The sequence below is a fragment of the Ostrea edulis genome, chromosome 7 (assembly GCF_947568905.1).
Source record: "Ostrea edulis chromosome 7, xbOstEdul1.1, whole genome shotgun sequence".
Classification (NCBI taxonomy): Eukaryota; Metazoa; Mollusca; class Bivalvia; order Ostreida; family Ostreidae; genus Ostrea; species Ostrea edulis.
In genome coordinates, this window is record NC_079170.1 from 54,012,300 (window position 1) to 54,032,719 (window position 20,420).

The window sequence follows — 20,420 nt, forward strand, 5'->3', positions numbered from 1 at the left end:
TTTATAACAGTTTTAAAACAAAAGATGATATCCATCTACAAATGTCATGTATGCGATACTGTCATAGTTCAATACATTACAATTCATTAGGCAATCGAATTATCAAAATTACGTTTAAAATAAAAAAGTATTCATTTGGGTGGTGGGTGTTGAATCAGACAGGAATATAGATTGTATCAGATTGGTGCAGTATAAAATATTATATGATGGTCGAATGAAATTCATAAAACAAGAAAACCAGTTTCACTGAAAGAAAATTTTGGAAGCATTGTATGTAAACATTGATAACCTACACTTAACTTTATGACAAACGGGATGATTTCAGCTTCTCCATTGTCAACTTCCCCATATGAAGTAATGTTCCATTATCACCTGCATATAGTGTTGGTTCGATATGAAAGATCTTGTTCTGCATATGGTACGTTTATAACTAGAGACAGGCTATTGATACATAAGTAGATGTTACAGGGGTTTCAACAGTCTCGTTTAAAGTCAGCATTTCGCAAATTTTAAGGTCGTCATAACGATCTAATTTATTGATACAGTCTGTCAATGGGTAAAATGCTGTCTGACGTGTTTCATGTCAGTTGAAGCCGCTATTTACACACTGATTTTGACTGTGGATAACTCCGTTTACCTGATCAGGATATTGGGCTCACGGCAGGTGTGACCGGTCGACAGGGGATGCTTACTCCTCCTAGGCACCTGATCCCACCTCTGGTATGCCCCGGGGTCCGTGTTTGTCCTACTCTTAATTTTGTATTTTTTGTAGAAGCTGTGAGATTGATGACTGTTCGTTATCTACACTTTTCCATACAGCATATAGTTACAACATTGATATTGATATGATTTACAAAATGACAGATGGTTTTAAAAAAAAAATAAAAGATAAGAATTATGAAATGACAATGATTTAAAACTTGTTACTTTTTGTTGACATTTTGAATATAGTTTAATTCCTTTGCATACAAACCTTAACACGCCATACACCTATGGGCCAGGAAATAAATTGATTTTAATGTGAACTGTAAATAATTATGCAAACATCTGAAGCTTTCTTCATCAATCTTTCGTATTTGATTCAAGATTTTTTTTTTCAATTAACACATTTATGTGCATAAAATAAAATAGCTGCAAATACTCTGGTCAACAGACATATGAATGAGGCTTTTGATACTTTGCGACAGCTCGGATACCCAGGGTTGTTTAAACGTACTCTTGTATCGAATTCTTTGAAGCATGATATGTCTGAACAGACATATTCATATCTGACCTAAAATCTTGGGCGATAGCTTGACAGGACTATAAAGTGGACCTGTGTATAATGCAGATTGAATAAAGATGGAGGAGAAATACAGAGTTAACAAGTAAGTTTTGATTTCGAGACAGTTTGAAATGAAAACTGGTTACGGAATTCATTTCGTATTTTTTTTAATTCAACTTTATATTTTTGTAAAATAAAATAAGACTCAATAATTATGCAGTCCGTTCAAAGAATTTCATTTTGGTACAAGATAAAATATGATAATGTGTTTTTATCTCGTTCCCTAAACACATTTCAGATCAGTTTTAACCTTAGCTCAATCTTATTTTCATTGTAAATATCTAGACCCCTGTAAGTATCAAGACATCTTATTCTCTTTGTACTTTTCTATATTTCTGTGTTTTGTATATAAGTATCTAGACCTCTGTTTCTTCTCCTTGTAAGTATCTAGACCTCTGTTTCTTCTCCTTGTAAGTATCTAGACCTCTGTTTCTTCTCCTTGTAAGTATCTAGACCTCTGTTTCTTCTCCTTGTAAGTATCTAGATATCTGTTTCTCTCCTTGTACATGTAAGTATCTTCACCTCTATTTCTTCTGCTTGTAAATTTGTAGACCTCTGTTTCTCTCCTTGTAAGTATCTAGATATCTGCTTCTCTCCTTGTACATGTAAGTATTTAGACATCTGTTTCTCTCCTTGTAAGTATCTAGACCTCTGTTTCTCTCCTTGTAAATATCTAGACCTCTGTTTCTCTCCTTGTAAGTATCTAGATATATGTTTCTCTCATTGTACATGTAAGTATTTAGACATCTGTTTCTCTCCTTGTAAGTATCTAGACCTCTGTTTCTCTCCTTGTACATGTAAGTATCTAGACCTCTGTTTCATTCCTTGAACATGTAAGTATCTTCACGTCTGTTTCTCTCCTTGTCCGTGTTCATACCTTTTGCTCTAAATCTATTTTTTCTCTCCTTGTAAGTATCTAAACATCTGTTTCTTCTCCTTGTACTTATCTATATTTCTGTTTCTTGTATATAAGTATCTTGATCTCTGTTTCTTCTCCTTGTAAATATATACCTTTGTTTCTTCCCCTTGTCGGTACAAGTATCTACATCACCGTTTCTTTTCCTTGAAAGTATCAATATATTTGTTTCTTCTTCTTGAAGTATCTAAACTTCTGTTTGCATAGGTACCTATTTATATGTTTCTTCTCCTGGTGTATATCTATATATCATTTTCTTCTCCTTGAGTATATTTATCTATCATTTTCTTCTCCTTGAGTATATTTATATCTATCATTTTCTTCTTGTAACCACCTAAACCTTCGTTTCTGCCTGTTATACATGTATTTGGACCATGTGTTTTAACTATCCTTTTCTTTGCATGTGTCTAGACCCCTTTTTCTGTCGGTATTGAAGAATCAAATCCTGGAACATGAAGGGGATAAGAAAAAAGACTTCTGGGTAAAGTCCCAAGAAAGCGATTTTTATATTGCTATCGACAGGAATACCATGGAAGAGGAAAGGCAATCTCAAGTAAAGAAAAGGGTCTACCTTCAGCAGTTCCGAGACGCCAATAAAGAGGTAATATATAGATAGAAGGTGTATTCTTGGTCTTTACTGTCATTCACATCATTTTAAGTCGTTCGACAGTATCACCGCTTGTAATGTATTAGAATAGTGAATTATTCTGCTAGTCATTACAGTGTCGAGAAAAAGAAATGTCCTATGGAATCACAGACCTCCACTGATGTCTGTCCAAAATATATGTATGTAGATATCGATTGCATTGACTTACGTTACAAACCAGCAATTTCCTGCTATTTGCAATTATCTAAATTACAAGCAAACGTTCGACGCAAAACAACTATACATGTATATGGTTTAGGCTTACTAGCACCCTCACAAAACTCGATTAATCAAGTGAAATGTTTTATTTCAATTCTTGTGAATCAAAACTATGATTATATTTACCAAGTCGTGTGATATGACACAGAAATTAACTTTTAAGTTAAACTTTTAACCCATGACCTCCACGGCCCGTTGAGATCCGGGTTAGAATCGGTCCTCAGTATCCCTTGCTTGTCGTAAGAGGCGATTAGATGGGGAGGTCCTTCGGATGAGACTGTGAAAACCAAGGCCCCGTGTCACAGCAGGTGTGGCACGATAAAGATCCCTACCTGCTCAAAGGCCGTAAGCGCCGATCATAGGCCTAAATTATGCAGCCCTTCACCGGTAATGGTGATGTCTCCATATGAGTGAAATATTCTTGAGTGGGACGTTAAACAATATACAATCAACTATGACCTCCAACACCTCTCTGGCTACAACGATACTATATCTATTATTTCAAGTTAAGTTTGAATTGTCAATATAGTGACTTGTTTTACACCATGCTTTGTTTCACCTTTACTGACCCCTCCCCCTAAGATTATTTGTGAAGAGAATCGTGGAATTTCTGCAGTACTTTGATAACTTATTAGTCCCATTCATAATAATTGGTGCCATCCAGCAAACAACACGTTGTTGTCTAACGAACATCCCCCCTCCCCCTTATGCACCTCAACAGCAATCTTAAATTACTATTGTAATTTTTTCTTTCATTTCTTGTATGTACAGGTGCATTTACCTATTTGTAAATACCACCTATTTTGCCTGAAATATATTTTTTTTACTACTCATACAAAGGGAGATTGTAGTTTTATTTAAAGTGCATGTTTTACATATATAAATTGAACTTGCAATGTTGATGGTAAAAAATGGCGCAATCGAATTTTTCCGTAACCGGTAATCGATGCATTTCTTCGCCGGAAGCGCGCCTGTGGATGAGGCTAAAAGGCCAGAACCGAATCCCTGTATAATGTGTAATTTAGATTTTCACCACATATTCAGTTTTGGTATCATTAACGTCTTATTCACTCTAATACATAAACATATAAGTGGAAAATGATAGTGGTAGAATACCTTAGATATGTATGATATCTTAGATGCATTTGAAGCTTGTGTTTCATAATATAACGTACGACTGTGTCGTCATAGTTACATTTGTGTGTACATGGCAACAGACTCTGAATGGCGTCGATCCACATACGAGGTTCATTTGTGGTTACGGAAATAGCCGAGTAGTTACGATTGTCTACGACAAACCGCGCGCGCATAAATTTGACGCATGTGATTTTTTTTAATAATATCACCTGTTGCTAGATACTATCACCCTGGAGCGCACGCTTTCTGTTCTCAGAGGGTACAAATATGTTTTTTCAAATGCTTCTTGACCAATCAGATTCGAGTATTTTACATGAAAGTATAATAACTATCATTATCACCTCGCACATTTTGGATCAGTTCATTGGACGAATAGGACGTGTCCTGATGCACTCCTTAGCAAGTCCAAAACAATAAGATAGGAGTTTGCGGTGTAAATACGTTTGAAGATTTAGTGCATGTTTGATACTAGTGTTTTCCTATATGTTTAGCCATCTTATCTAAACATTTTCGTTTGTCCTGAGGAATTGGTAGGTCGTCCGGAAAATTTGACAATATGATTTTTCGTGTTGTTGGTCATTTTAGTGATATACATGTATATATATATATATATATATATATATATATATATATATATATATATATATATGCTATAATGATGAATGGTATAAGAAATGTCAGTTATAACATGTCATTGTTGTTCATCTCTTTCTTCACAGATTATGGAAAGAAAATGGATGGAGGTTAAAAACAAGAAATATTTAGAGAACAGGGATGATCGGGAGAGACTAAAATTGGAGCCTATTAACTGGAATCGGACATTACATTGATATTGTATCTAGATAAATCGTATTGAAACGGGATAGAAGCCAATGTCTACGGAGCCTTGTGCATTATACAGTTTTTTTCCTTTCGACCCCAAATATTAGTTTTAGAGGACAGTTGCAATGGTTTTCCTGCAGAACAATTTTGCCCACTTAAATTTTTAAATCTCTTAGCAAAACAGTATGCTAGCCACATTTGTATATACCGGGTAAATGAATGCGGTGTAAAAGGATGTACACGGATCACATATACCAGGACAGTTATCATTATATAAATTATAGATACAAGTTAGGTGAACGTACTACTGCACTCACGCTTTCTCAGTCAATATCCGTCAACAACTCACAATTCTACTGTATCCGAATCCTATCATCGTTTTTAAATCAACAAGTAATCCATTTAGACTGGTGATGTGTTTGCCTCGGCGTAGTAGCGATATTTTACATACCGCTATCACGTGATATCACGTGATATCTACGTAAACCTTTTGTTTTGTTGTTACATGTATTTGCTACACCTAATTAAATGTGAAAATCATCTAGACAATGGTGAACATTTCTTCGTCATTGTAGTATACTGTATATGCAGAACTGTAAAAGCTGTCATGTTGACGTTTGATGTGTATATAGTGTCTGATACTGACCATGACCAGGGGCGGATCCAGGAATTATAGTTACGGGGGGGGGGGCGCTATTTTATGAGGCAGGGGGTCTGGGGACCGCCTTGAGGTGAGACCCAGGGGGCAAAGCACCCGGAAGCTCCTGGGTTAATTTACAGATTTTATAGGGCTTGAAATATGTCTCTCCTATTTAGTCATTTGTACTATTTTCTATCATTTTTTATAAGGTGAAATTAATCAAATGACGCAAATTTTAGGGTTTTTCGAAACAATTAAGTTCTTCCAATAAAGTAATTCAAGAAATCAAAAGATTTTGTCATTTATTTCTCCGGGAGTACAAGAAATTATTGCTTCTTTTATCGTTTAGTACATTTTTCTAAACAAGATACCACGATTTACCTTAAATTTGAAAATTTTATGGGTGGTGGGGGTGGGGGTGGGGCTGCGCCCCCTCTAAATCCGCCACTGGTGACGTCAGCCACGATTACATTCATGTATAACATGCAATATATAGTGACCTCCTAATTAAGATTTATTTAATGAAAATACTAGTATTCTGGAAGATTGTCAGACAGAATTGGGATATAGTAATAGAAAATCAATAATTGTAATTAGCAGTAATTACCGGGTAATACCCTCCCCCAAGTAATTGAATGTATTTGCTATTGAGATTATTTCCCATTACAAGTTGTTGAAAATATTTGCTACATTCATGTGAGTTTATTTTCAGTTACGAGTAATTGAATGTTTTTCTATTGAGGTTATTTTCAGCTAAAAATAATTGAATGTATTTGAATGCATGTGTAAACATGTCTGTAATTGCGAATAGATATTTCATTTACATTTTAATTGCATGCCTAAATCTCCCGAAAAGTGAAAATAGAAATTATTATAATCACAAACACATTGTTTCATCACAACTTTGCTTTTTACTGCAAGAAATAAACTCGCCTGATCTATACAGCCCCTTAAAATTTTCTAAATCGTATAATTTTTTACAATTTGAACATTTCTAATAATTTTTGATAAAATATCTACAAAACGAAATCGACAAACTGCATGTAAAATCAAGGTGAGAATTCATGTATATGTTATATGCAGTATCTGCAATTTCTATTTGCAATTCTTTTCAGAAACTTGCTACATCTATAGGGATTTACTTTTTTCATACGATAATAACCCATAAAAAGACCTGCACCCCAAAATACCTTAATTATCAGCCCATACTAATTAAACTTTGACAGTTTATTGAGATTCTGATTTAAGATTGTCTGTACTATTAATTTAATACAGTCAAGGAATATTTCGTTAAAGTGTGCAAATCTATCGGAGAATTATTGTGCAAGAATACACCCTGTACGTATTGAATGAGACTGTGTTCAGATGTACGAGTATTGAAGACATTTAACATTACAAAGGTAGACACAGGTCACTGCATGCTGGAAGAATTGTACGTCCCTTTAATTCCAAAGCAGATCTGACAGATAACACTGGAATAATGGGACAATTAAAAATCCGATGTTGATGATGTTGGTGATGTTGGTGATGATGGTGTTGATGATGTTAGTGATGGTGATGATGTTGGTGATGGTGGTAATGATGTTGGTGATGGTGATGATGATGGTGATGATGTTGATGATGATGTTGGTGATGATGATGATGTTGATGTTGGTGATGATGATGTTGATGTTGGTGATGATGGTGATGATGATGTTGGTGATGATGATGATGATGTTGATGGTGATGATGTTGATGATGATGATGATGTTGGTGATGGTGATGATGATGATGATGTTGATGGTGATGATGATGATGATGATGATGTTGATGGTGATGATGTTGATGATGATGATGATGATGTTGGTGATGATGTTGGTGATGATGATGTTGGTGATGTTGGTGATGATGGTGTTGATGATGTTGGTGATGATGGTGTTGATGATGTTGGTGATGATGGTGTTGATGATGTTGGTGATGATGGTGTTGATGATGTTGGTGATGATGGTGTTGATGATGTTGGTGATGATGGTGTTGATGATGTTGGTGATGATGGTGTTGGTGATGATGGTGTTGATGATGTTGGTGATGGTGATGATGATGGTGATGATGTTGATGATGATGATGGTGGTGATGATGATGGTGATGATGTTGGTGATGGTGATGGTGTTGGTGATGATGGTGTTGATGATGGTGTTGATGATGTTGGTGATGGTGATGATGTTGATGGTGATGATGTTGATGATGATGATGGTGATGATGATGATGGTGATGATGTTGATGATGATGATGGTGGTGATGATGATGATGATGATGTTGGTGATGGTGATGGTGTTGGTGATGATGGTGTTGATGATGGTGTTGATGATGGTGTTGATGATGTTGGTGATGGTGATGATGTTGATGGTGATGATGTTGATAATGATGATGGTGATGATGATGATGTTGGTGATGGTGATGATGATGTTGGTGATGGTGATGATGATGATGTTGGTGATGATGGTGTTGATGATGTTGGTGATGGTGATGATGTTGGTGATGATGATGATGTTGGTGGTGATGATGATGATGATGATGATGGTGAACCTTCATTCTAGTAACAGGCTGTTTGCTACGGAAGCCGATAGGTGCCAGGGTATAGAATTGATTATTATTTATCCGGCGGCCGCCACTTAATTTATAAATGGCGGCTGCCAATTGCAAAATCCGTATCGCTGAGTGATTATTTTGGAAAGATTTAGAATAGTACACAAACACGCAGTATCGTTTTTCAAAGTGTATAGGGACATTCGAAGGAGAAATTGTCTTCTACAATTTGTTAACAAGCAGAAAAGGAACCTAAAATGTCCGTTTTGTCCAAACTTCGTACTCCTAAATTGGAGGGAGGGGGCTCCGTTCATCCTTCAATTGATCAGTTAATTCATTATTACATTTTTACCATTCATTACTACCACCAAAAGAGTGGGATGGGGGCCAATCCGCCAATTAATCTTATTTCACTTGTGAAAATAATTTAGTTTGCATGTGAAAATAACAAAAATTGAACGTTGTCAAAAAAATGGAGGGTCAGCCCCGTGGTTCTACGTATTTAAGAGTACAATCGAAAAACAATAATTTAAAGCTCTTATATATATATATATATATATAACTATTTTAAAATGTAACGCCTGAGGATTATAAAATGAAAGCGCTTGCGTTAAATTTTTAACTTTGTGTACTGTTTATTCTATTTCTTTTAATATATATATATATATATATATATATATATATATATGTCATATACATATTACTAAGCATTGGGGAGGAATTGCACCCATTTCATTTTGAGAGAGAGATAGAGAAAGAGAGAGGAGTTGAATAACTGGGGACAGCCATATAAATGATTTAAATTGAGTGGCGGCCGCCATATAAATTAAGTGGCGGCCGCCAGTTAATTCATCTGGCGGCCACCATATAATTAACTGGCAGCCGCCAGATAAATTAAATGGCGGCCGCCAGTTAAATTAAGTGGCGGGCGCCACATAAGTTAAGTGACGGTCGCCAGATAATAAGTGGCGGCCGCCAGTTAAATTAAGTCGCGGCCGCCACATAAATTAAGTGGCGACCACCAGTTAAATAAATATTAATTCTACACCCTGGCACCTATCGGCTTCCGTAGTTTGCCGCTATACATTAATTAAACTCGTGTATTTGTGAATGTAATCAGTGTTCATTATCAAGACATTTTTTTGGAAATGAATTCTAAGTAATTAAAAAGTATTAAGAAAAGGAGTTGATGTAACCAATCACATTCGTGAATAGCAGCGTGATTGTAATTCATTGAAGGCATTGTGAATAGCAGCGTGATTGTAATTCATTGAAGGCATTGTGAATAGCAGCGTGATTGTAATTCATTGAAGGCATTGTGAATAGCAGCGTGATTGTAATTCATTGAAGGCATTGTGAATAGCAGCGTGATTGTAATTCATTGAAGGCATTGTGAATAGCAGCGTGATTGTAATTCATTGAAGGCATTGTGAATAGCAGCGTGATTGTAATTCATTGAAGGCATTGTGAATAGCAGCGTGATTGTGATTCATTGAAGGCATTGCAATTGAAAATATTTAATCACATTACAAAATAATTTCAAGAATCCATTTCAAGTCATGACAGGAAGAAAACTTCGTTAATTGCTAGAATGTACATATTAATAAAAAAAATCCAACTTTTATGGAAATTAACAAAAAATATGCATTTACCAATACAATGTTGTCAATTGTCCCAAGTCATCAACTATTAATACCTCAAGCTACGATCACCACACATGAAAAAATCTACATGTACCTTATGAAGTCGAGTAGACAATCAATAGTGTAATTTATGAAAAGCGTTTACTCTACCGTTCATCATTAAAAGATATTTGGAACTTTTGAAAGACATAAAGTATGATGAAGACAAGTTATAGTATCGCGCTCAAAATCACACGGCCTTTCACATCTGGTCAGTGCGGGTTCGCCTTTCACATCTGGTCGGTGCGGGTTCGAATTCCGCTCGCTCCGGTAAGTGAGAAAGTTTCCCAGTTTACTTTCAAGTCGGTGGTCTCTTCCCATGTACATTGTATCTGGGTTCTCTCTTCCACCAACAAAATACTGGGTGCCACCAGATAACTGAAAAATTGTTGAGTGTGGCGGAAAATATCAAAACAAACAATTTATTCCCTTAGTAAACCGCCTGATGCATTATTGGTCTTTTTGGTGATTGAGGTTTTTGAGGTACTGTATGGCTTTACATCCTCTAGTTTAAACTCCAATTTCCTCATACTGATTATCTCATTATCATTTCACAGCACCTCATACTGATTATTTCACTATCATTTCTCAGCACCTCATACTGATTATTTCACTTCCATTTTTCAACACCTCATATTGACTATTTCACTATCATTTCTTAGCACCTGTCGGTTGGTAGTTCCTACTAAATCTATTAGCGTATTGAGAATGATAACAATAAGTGAAAGCCGATTGAACGTCAACATACAGATAAATAAAGACCTCACAAAGACGTTACAATACAACAGACAGAGACGTTATAATACAACAGACAGAGACGTTATAATATAACAGACAGAGATGTTATAATACAACAGACAGAGACGTAACAATACAACAGACAGAGACGTTACAATACAACAGAGACGTTACAATACAACAGACAGAGACGTTTGAAACAGAGACGTTATAATACAACAGACAGAGACGTTATAATACAACAGACAGAGACGTTATAATATAACAGACAGAGATGTTATAATACAACAGACAGAGACGTAACAATACAACAGACAGAGACGTTACAATACAACAGACAGAGACGTTATAATACAACAGACAGAGACGTTACAATACAACAGACAGAGACGTTACAATACAACAGACAGAGACGTTACAATACAACAGACAGAGACGTTACAATACAACAGACAGAGACGTTACAATACAACAGACAGAGACGTTTGAAACAGAGACGTTATAATACAACAGACAGAGACGTTATAATACAACAGACAGAGACGTTATAATATAACAGACAGAGACGTTATAATACAACAGACAGAGACGTAACAATACAACAGACAGAGACGTTACAATACAATAGACAGAGACGTTACAATACAACAGACAGTGACGTTACAATACAACAGACAGAGACGTTATAATACAACAGACAGAGATGTTACAATACAACAGACAGAGACGTTATAATACAACAGACAGAGACGTTATAATATAACAGACAGAGACGTTATAATACAACAGACAGAGACGTTACAATACAACAGACAGAGACGTTACAATGCAACAGACAGAGACGTTACAATGCAACAGACAGAGACGTTATAATACAACAGACAGAGACGTTACAATACAACAGACAGAGACGTTATAATATAACAGACAGAGACGTTATAATATAATAGACAGAGACGTTATAATACAACAGACAGAGACGTAACAATACAACAGACAGAGACGTTACAATATAACAGACAGAGACGTTATAATATAACAGACAGAGACATTACAATAGAACAGACAGAGACGTTATAATACAACAGACAGAGACGTTATAATACAACAGACAGAGACGTTATAATACAACAGACAGAGACGTTATAATACAACAGTCAGTGACGTTACAATACAACAGACAGAGACGTAGCAATACAACAGAGACGTTACAATACAACAGACAGGGACGTTATAATACAACAGACAGAGACGTTACAATACAACAGAGACGTTACAATACAACAGACAGAGACGTTATAATACAACAGACAGAGACGTTACAATACAACAGAGACGTTACAATACAACAGACAGAAACGTTATAATACAACGGACAGAGACGTAACAATACAACAGACAGAGACGTTACAATATAACAGACAGAGACGTTATAATACAACAGACAAAGACATTATAATACAACAGACAGAGACGTTATAATACAACAGACAGAGACGTTATAATACAACAGACAAAGACGTTATAATATAACAGATAGAGACGTTACAATACAACAGACAGAGACGTAACAATACAACAGACAGAGACGTTACAATATAACAGACAGAGACGTTATAATACAACAGACAAAGACGTTATAATACAACAGACAGAGACGTTATAATACAACAGACAAAGACGTTATAATACAACAGACAGAGACGTTACAATACAACAGACAGAGACGTTACAATACAACAGACAGAGACGTTATAATACAACAGACAGAGACGTTACAATACAACAGACAGAGACGTAACAATACAACAGACAGAGACGTTACAATACAACAGACAGAGCCGATATAATACAACAGAGACGTTACAATACAACAGACAGTGACGTTATAATACAAGAGACAGTGACGTTACAATACAACAGACAGAGACGTTATAATACAACAGACAGAGACGTTACAATACAACAGACAAAGACGTTATAATATAACAGACAGACACGTTACAATACAACAGACAGAGACGTTACAATACAACAGACAAAGACGTTATAATATAACAGACAGAGACGTTATAATAGAACAGACAGAGATGTTACAATACAACAGACAGTGACGTTATAATACAACAGACAGAGACGATACAATACAACAGACAGTGACGTTATAATACAACAGACAGAGACGTTATAATACAACAGACAGACACGTTACAATACATCAGACAGAGACGTTACAATACAACAGACAGAGACGTTACAATACAACAGACAGAGACGTTACAATACAACAGACAGAGACGTTATAATACAACAGACAGAGATGTTACAATACAACAGACAGAGACGTTATAATATAACAAACAGAGACGTTATAATACAACAGACAGAGACGTTATAATACAACAGACAGAGACGTTATAATACAACAGACAGAGATGTTATAATACAACAGACAGAGACGTTATAATACAACAGACAGAGACGTTACAATACAACAGACAGAGACGTTACAATACAACAGACAGAGACGTTACAATACAACAGACAGAGACGTTATAATACAACAGACAGAGACGTTATAATACAACAGACAGAGACGTTATAATACAACAGACAGAGACGTTATAATACAACAGACAGAGACGTTACAATACAACAGACAGAGACGTTACAATACAACAGACAGAGCCGATATAATACAACAGAGACGTTACAATACAACAGACAGAGACGTTATAATATAACAGACAGAGACGTTACAATACAACAGACAAAGACGTTATAATACAACAGACAGATACGTTACATTACAACAGACAGTGACGTTATAATACAACAGACAGTGACGTTACAATACAACAGACAGAGACGTTATAATACAACAGACAGAGACGTTACAATACAACAGACAGAGACGTTATAATATAACAAACAGAGACGTTACAATACAACAGACAGAGACGTTACAATACAACAGACAGAGACGTTATAATACAACAGACAGAGACGTTACAATACAACAGACAAAGACGTTATAATATAACAGACAGACACGTTACAATACAACAGACAGAGACGTTACAATACAACAGACAAAGACGTTATAATATAACAGACAGAGACGTTATAATACAACAGACAGAGATGTTACAATACAACAGACAGTGACGTTATAATACAACAGACAGAGACGTTACAATACAACAGACAGAGACGTTACAATACAACAGACAGAGACGTTACAATACAACAGACAGAGACGTTATAATACAACAGACAGAGACGTTATAATACAACAGACAGAGACGTTATAATACAACAGACAGAGACGTTATAATACAACAGACAGAGACGTTACAATACAACAGACAGAGACGTTACAATACAACAGACAGAGCCGATATAATACAACAGAGACGTTACAATACAACAGACAGAGACGTTATAATATAACAGACAGAGACGTTACAATACAACAGACAAAGACGTTATAATACAACAGACAGATACGTTACATTACAACAGACAGTGACGTTATAATACAACAGACAGTGACGTTACAATACAACAGACAGAGACGTTATAATACAACAGACAGAGACGTTACAATACAACAGACAGAGACGTTATAATATAACAAACAGAGACGTTACAATACAACAGACAGAGACGTTACAATACAACAGACAGAGACGTTATAATACAACAGACAGAGACGTTACAATACAACAGACAAAGACGTTATAATATAACAGACAGACACGTTACAATACAACAGACAGAGACGTTACAATACAACAGACAAAGACGTTATAATATAACAGACAGAGACGTTATAATACAACAGACAGAGATGTTACAATACAACAGACAGTGACGTTATAATACAACAGACAGAGACGATACAATACAACAGACAGTGACGTTACAATACAACAGACAGAGACGTTACAATACAACAGACAGACACGTTACAATACAACAGACAGAGACGTTACAATACAACAGACAGAGACGTTACAATACAACAGACAGAGACGTTATAATACAACAGACAGAGACGTTATAATACAACAGACAGAGACGTTATAATACAACAGACAGAGACGTTACAATACAACAGACAGAGCAGATATAATACAACAGAGACGTTACAATACAACAGACAGAGACGTTATAATATAACAGACAGAGACGTTACAATACAACAGACAAAGACGTTATAATACAACAGACAGATACGTTACATTACAACAGACAGTGACGTTATAATACAACAGACAGTGACGTTACAATACAACAGACAGAGACGTTATAATACAACAGACAGAGACGTTACAATACAACAGACAGAGACGTTATAATATAACAAACAGAGATGTTACAATACAACAGACAGAGACGTTACAATACAACAGACAGAGACGTTATAATACAACAGACAGAGACGTTATAATACAACAGACAGAGACATTACAATACAACAGACAGAGACGTTACAATACAACAGACAGAGACGTTTGAAACAGAGACGTTACAATACAACAGACAGAAACTTTACAACACAAGACCTGATAGAGCGGTTTAAAGATTAAAAACCCACGGAAATTGTTAAAAATTAAGACCCGGAAGAGACGGACATGATTCAAAGCTTCACCCCGAGAGTAGAGTGAAGAACCGACAGAGACAATTACGAATTAAGACCGGACAAGGACGGTTTTTAATCAAGAATCGGCTGAAAAGGGCCGATTACAAATCAAGATCTCACAAAACCGATTAATTCTTCGTGATTATTGTTATTTTAAAACTGTAAACTACAACAAATTAATGTGAATTGTGGTTATCTCTCTTTGACAATGCTATACTTTATATCCTGTATAACTCACTTCATAGTCACTTGTCTGTACAATAATGTCTACAAGTTAAAAATAAAAAAAAACACACAAAAACACATACACTTTCATGAAAATTCATTTTTTTTTATTTTGTAAAACAGTTTATAAATAAGAATTATTTTCATAAAAAAAATAACTTGTTCTGATTTCGTCACAGTACAGTGGTTTTGGAGTAAGCCGTAAATACTGCATAAATAACACGCTGATTGAAAACTTTAAACCTAAAAAACAGAAAATTGATAGATAACTTAGATTTATCTACTTTGAGCATTTCATTCTCAATCAACGTAATAAATATTATAAAAAATAATGAGATTATTGATTAGGAATAAGATCATATTATAATCATGCAAAATCTACAATGGTTGAATAATAATTGAGAAACATTTATTCCGCGGATGTACTAAGTACATATATGAAAAAATATGAACACAATATGAAACTTGGCATATCAACAAAACTTAAAGCAGTGCATGGAACAATTCTAAATGTTGGAAGACTGATTTCATACAATAGAAACAAAACACCACAAAATGCAGGGTTGTCCGAAGATTAACCGATTAAAATCAATAATTTAAACTCTTTGAATAGAGATGAGACAGAATGTCTCTGAAATTCCAAAACAATATTTGTAATTTTTTTTAAGCATTAAGGAGAAATTGTTGAGAAGACAAACGAATTATTGTGACTCATATTAACGAAATATTAGTACATTGAAGGTTCTCAGTCATATACATGTTCTAAAAGATCAAACTGTACAATAATATCTGTACTTATAAATCAACAATGATCATAGCCGAATGCATGCACTAAGATGATAATGAATACATCAATATATGTAATTACTGAAAATATGAAAACTTTTCTCAGTGATATTGTTATACGGAAACAAATGATACGAATTAGTGAAGTTCGAAACAACATATATATATATATACTTACATTACTTCATGTCTATAATAATACCAATTCACTGATCTTTAACAGAGTAATAATTCAACAGAATTTAGTGTGTGCTTTGTGATGCAAAACAATAAAATAAACCAAACCAAAGATGTATATATTTTACGTGGACTTCCGAGCGTAAGGTAACTCTTATTTTGGTGGTCTCGAGGACGTTCTGATAGTCTTTGACATGGTGGAACCACCGATGAACAAATTTCTTGTCTGTCGATCCCGATCAGAAAGAGCTTGGACGACCTTATACAACTCGTCCAAACGGTCATTTTGTTTACGCAGCGCATCTTGATACGCCTTGTCTTCTTGGCTGGCACGTTCCTGTTGGTTATTCAACAGCTTCTCGATCTCTCGTGAGAGAGTGTCTACCCGCATCTTAAGGTCCATCTTCTCGCGTTCTGTTCTCTCTAGCTCGGCTAAAAGATCTTCTTTGTCAGCCACCAGCTGGTTGATCTTGCATTGATCCTGGATCTCGTTGTCCTTCATGACTCGGTTGTCACTCTCCAGCTCGTGAACTCGATCCCTGAGTTCAATGATTTGTCCTCGCAAAACTTCTCCATCGTTCTTCAAATGGTTGTTTTCTTTGTTCAAAGAAGACAGCTTCTGCCACCTCTCGTTTTCTTTATCGCGCATCTGAGAGTGAGTGTGTTGTAGCTGCTCGTACTTTTGTTTGAGTTGGAGGTATTCCTCCTGGTAAGCTTGCAATCTCTCAATGCTGTCATGAAGAGAATTGAGAGCCTTCTGATTACCCTGTAAGTAGTTCGATTTCTCTTCCTCCCATTCTTGCTTGAACGTCACAAGTTTTTCATCTACACGTTTCTCGACGATGTGTTCAATTTTCTTCTCAATTCGTATTTCCATATCAATCCTTTCCTCGTGACGTCTCCTTTCAAATCCATCCAAAAGATCATTGGTCAGTTTTCCACTGAACTCCGCAAACATGTGACCCACAGCAACTGTTACTCTGTCAGCGATTTTAGAGCCTCCGTAATGTGCATCGTGATTTGAGGTTTTAGGTCGGCTGACGGGGGAGGGACTTTGGGGAGCGGGTGATTCGGATGGAGTGGTATCCGTGTCGTCGTCGACAAGATGATACGCTGGTTGTCTGTATATCGTTGTCTTTGATCTTACCGCTCTTTCTGGATATGCAGCCTATATTCCGAAAAGAAAAGAATACATTTAGGAAAACATGTATAACAGAAAACAAAACAAAATCAGCAGGTGCTTGATTGACAGGTAAGTGTATTTTGATGTCACTTGAACACTCACTACTACAGGTTCAGTGCTCTGTTGCTGTATCACCCCCGCTGTAGTTGGACGGGAGACGCTTGTCTGAGGTCTGACGTAGGTGTCGCGTGATACGGACTTCCTTCCGGGAACTATAATACAGTAATGTGAAGATAAGGCATACTTTTGAGAACGTAGTTCGTTTGGATGCTATTAATCAAGTCTCTTAAGGTTATTATCTTTTGACATACCAATGGCCATTTTCAATCCTCACAAGAAGCGATGTAAAACTTTGAACACAATGAGCAGCAAAATGTATACCTCGTAAATTACATTTACGAATAAAAGACTTTAACTATCATTACAACTACGTTCTGGCCAGTCGTCTCATTGATTTTATTTGTTTTAGTCGTCTTTATTAAGAGGTTTGTCATTGTTTGTAAATACGGGTATCTTAATTGAGTTAATTACCTATAACAAACGACAGGCATGACGCGGCATTTAATATTCACAGAACGGAACCTATCTTGAATTCTAACTTTAAGCCGGATAACATTTCCAGCATTTACTGATCAATCAATTCCCAATAATATGATTATCTGATAGTTTACTAAGAACAAGTATAATCGGTAAAAACATTCAGTTCACAAAAAAGTTACAAAAGAAGTCTAATATCTATGAAAATTTATGCGTGCGCGATATCACTGTCGTTATCATGTAAACTTACCATCCTTTTGTAGTTTTTCAACAATATTGAAAAATCGTTCTTCTTCCAAAGACGTAATAAAATTAGGAAACGTTCCAGAGTCCGGCGAAGCCAGCAGAAACTGAATGAACTCGTTGAATTTTTTGTGTGGGGTGGGTGGCTGCACCTTCTCGATCCGTTCTCTCTGTTCCATTGTCAACACATTTTTCTCCACAAGACGGTCGAGAATTGGGTCCAAATATCCCAACCGTTCTTTCAAAAAAGTGATGTTTGAGGTGATTCGTTTTCTTTGTTCTGGATCCATAATTGAAAATTTGCTTTGGTGAAATAAAGTTTTATATTAATCCACGATTTCAATGACACTTAAAGTTTTTAATTGGCAGCTCAAATTTTAGCATCTACCATTCCAGCACCTCCTAGCCTGAATGTTCGTGAGGCTTTGTCCCGTTCTTGGCACAATACAGGATTCCCACAGTATGGAATTAAATATCTCCTGAACATCAGACTGACTGTACCAAACATGCGGCTTGTCTTTGTGATCTCTGCAATACACAACCTCTAGAATTTGGGGCTACTAAGGGTGTGTTCTATATTTGGTACACATCTGGTCCTTTATGAAAGAAATAGAATACTAATTTACTCTTTTCACTTTTTACACAATGCTAAGCTTTTATATATTATGTCCACCTTTTCGTTATGTACAAACTGTCCAGGAAAAGTTGATTGTTGAAACCAACAAAAAAGAATGGTAATTATATAATAAAAAAAAACCCAACAACTTGGAAATGAAAAACACAGCTGTGTACTGTAAAACATACCACAGACAATATTGTGTACTGTAGAAACATATCACAGACAATATTGTGTACTGTAGAAACATACCACAGACAATATTGTGTACTGTAAAACATACCACAGACAATATTGTGTACTGTAAAACATACCACAGACAATATTGTGTACTGTAAAACATACCACAGACAATATTGTGTACTGTAAAACATACCACAGACAATATTGTGTACTATAGAAACATACCACAGACAATATTGTGTACTGTAAAAACATACCACAGACAATATTGTGTACTGTAAAACATACCACAGACAATATTGTGTACTGTAGAAACATACCACAGACAATATTGTGTACTGTAGAAACATACCACAGACAATATTGTGTACTGTAAAAACATACCACAGACAATATTTGGCTTTTTGAGAGAAACACGTGAAAATGATAGTACTATGACAGACTGCATGCCCGTGTACTCAAATTCAAATCTACAGTGTACACGTGTGCGCGCGTGTATTTGGTGATCGTTCGATCGAGACAAAGAAAAAGAATCATAGAAAATGACAGTTTTTAAGTGTCTGTTTTTCAAATTAAAGTACAATCGCCATGTTGACTTTTTAGTGGGGTTCTATGTATTATAATATATCCTTTATTATCATACATCTAATATTTGTTTGTATCGACCAAATTACATATAAAACCCTGTTTACCCCCATAAGAAACAGCATAAAGTGTCCAATTTCTTCGTTTGATGATATAATGTAAGGTTGAATGCGTATCAGGTCATCAAATTCCAAATGGCGGATCCGGAAGAACAATAAGAACTGGGTAACCGGCGTGTCCGTCACTGATAAAGGAATAATAGAATTAGATAAAGCGCGTGGCAATGTGACAAGCTGCATTCACTGCTGACGTAAGTCAAAGCAGTAACGATGTGCAATTTTAAATGAATCAGTCCTCCGTTACAATCCTGGCCAAGTATATTTCTATTCTACATTTAAAACATCCAAACTTTGGTTTTGACAAACATTAGAATATGCCACGCAGTAAAACAAAACTCATGGCTCTAGTTCTAGTTCACGTCGCTATTGAATCAAGACACAGTTTGATACTATTTGGTCTGAATATTTAACTAATTTCGTTCATTATGA

At 35.7% G+C, this 20,420-nt stretch overlaps 3 protein-coding genes and 1 pseudogene across 3 annotated transcripts; 1 reads left to right on the plus strand and 3 right to left on the minus strand.

Annotated features, from left to right (window-relative positions):
* Positions 1-751: 751 nt before the first annotated feature.
* On the minus strand, positions 752-7,400 carry LOC130048718 (uncharacterized; the record flags this gene model as incomplete). The annotated part of the gene is given in 2 exon segments (XM_056145757.1): positions 752-877; positions 7,197-7,400. Coding segments are annotated over 2 exon segments (330 nt in total), but the record flags the coding sequence as incomplete, so codon positions are not given.
* Positions 1,262-5,989, plus strand: LOC125654824 (uncharacterized). Its single transcript, XM_048884915.2, has 3 exons — positions 1,262-1,367; positions 2,652-2,841; positions 4,962-5,989. Exons 1-3 carry the CDS (start codon positions 1,342-1,344, stop codon positions 5,070-5,072), a joined length of 327 nt encoding a protein of 108 aa, XP_048740872.1. The 5' UTR covers positions 1,262-1,341; the 3' UTR covers positions 5,073-5,989.
* A 135-nt stretch (positions 7,401-7,535) lies between the features above and the next one.
* On the minus strand, positions 7,536-10,481 carry LOC130048719 (uncharacterized protein DDB_G0271670-like; annotated as a pseudogene).
* Positions 10,482-15,647: 5,166 nt separating this feature from the next.
* Positions 15,648-19,005, minus strand: LOC125654813 (myosin heavy chain, skeletal muscle-like). The gene is made up of 3 exons (XM_048884901.2): positions 18,496-19,005; positions 17,811-17,920; positions 15,648-17,693 (listed from the first exon to the last, which is right to left on the minus strand). The coding sequence occupies exons 1-3, from the start codon at positions 18,776-18,778 to the stop codon at positions 16,680-16,682; spliced, it is 1,407 nt and encodes a 468-aa protein (XP_048740858.1). The 5' UTR covers positions 18,779-19,005; the 3' UTR covers positions 15,648-16,679.
* Positions 19,006-20,420: the final 1,415 nt, after the last annotated feature.

Coding starts and splice junctions, on each gene's coding strand:
- LOC125654813 (XM_048884901.2), bottom strand. CDS start 18,778: ATGGATCCAGAACAAAGAAAACGAATCACCTCAAACATCACTTTTTTG. Junction 17,921..18,495: donor TGAAAAACTACAAAAGGATG/GTAAGTTTACAT, acceptor ACTGTATTATAG/TTCCCGGAAGGAAGTCCGTA. Junction 17,694..17,810: donor AGAGCACTGAACCTGTAGTA/GTGAGTGTTCAA, acceptor TTCGGAATATAG/GCTGCATATCCAGAAAGAGC.
- LOC125654824 (XM_048884915.2), top strand. CDS start 1,342: ATGGAGGAGAAATACAGAGTTAACAA. Junction 1,368..2,651: donor GAGAAATACAGAGTTAACAA/GTAAGTTTTGAT, acceptor GCATGTGTCTAG/ACCCCTTTTTCTGTCGGTAT. Junction 2,842..4,961: donor TCCGAGACGCCAATAAAGAG/GTAATATATAGA, acceptor CTTTCTTCACAG/ATTATGGAAAGAAAATGGAT.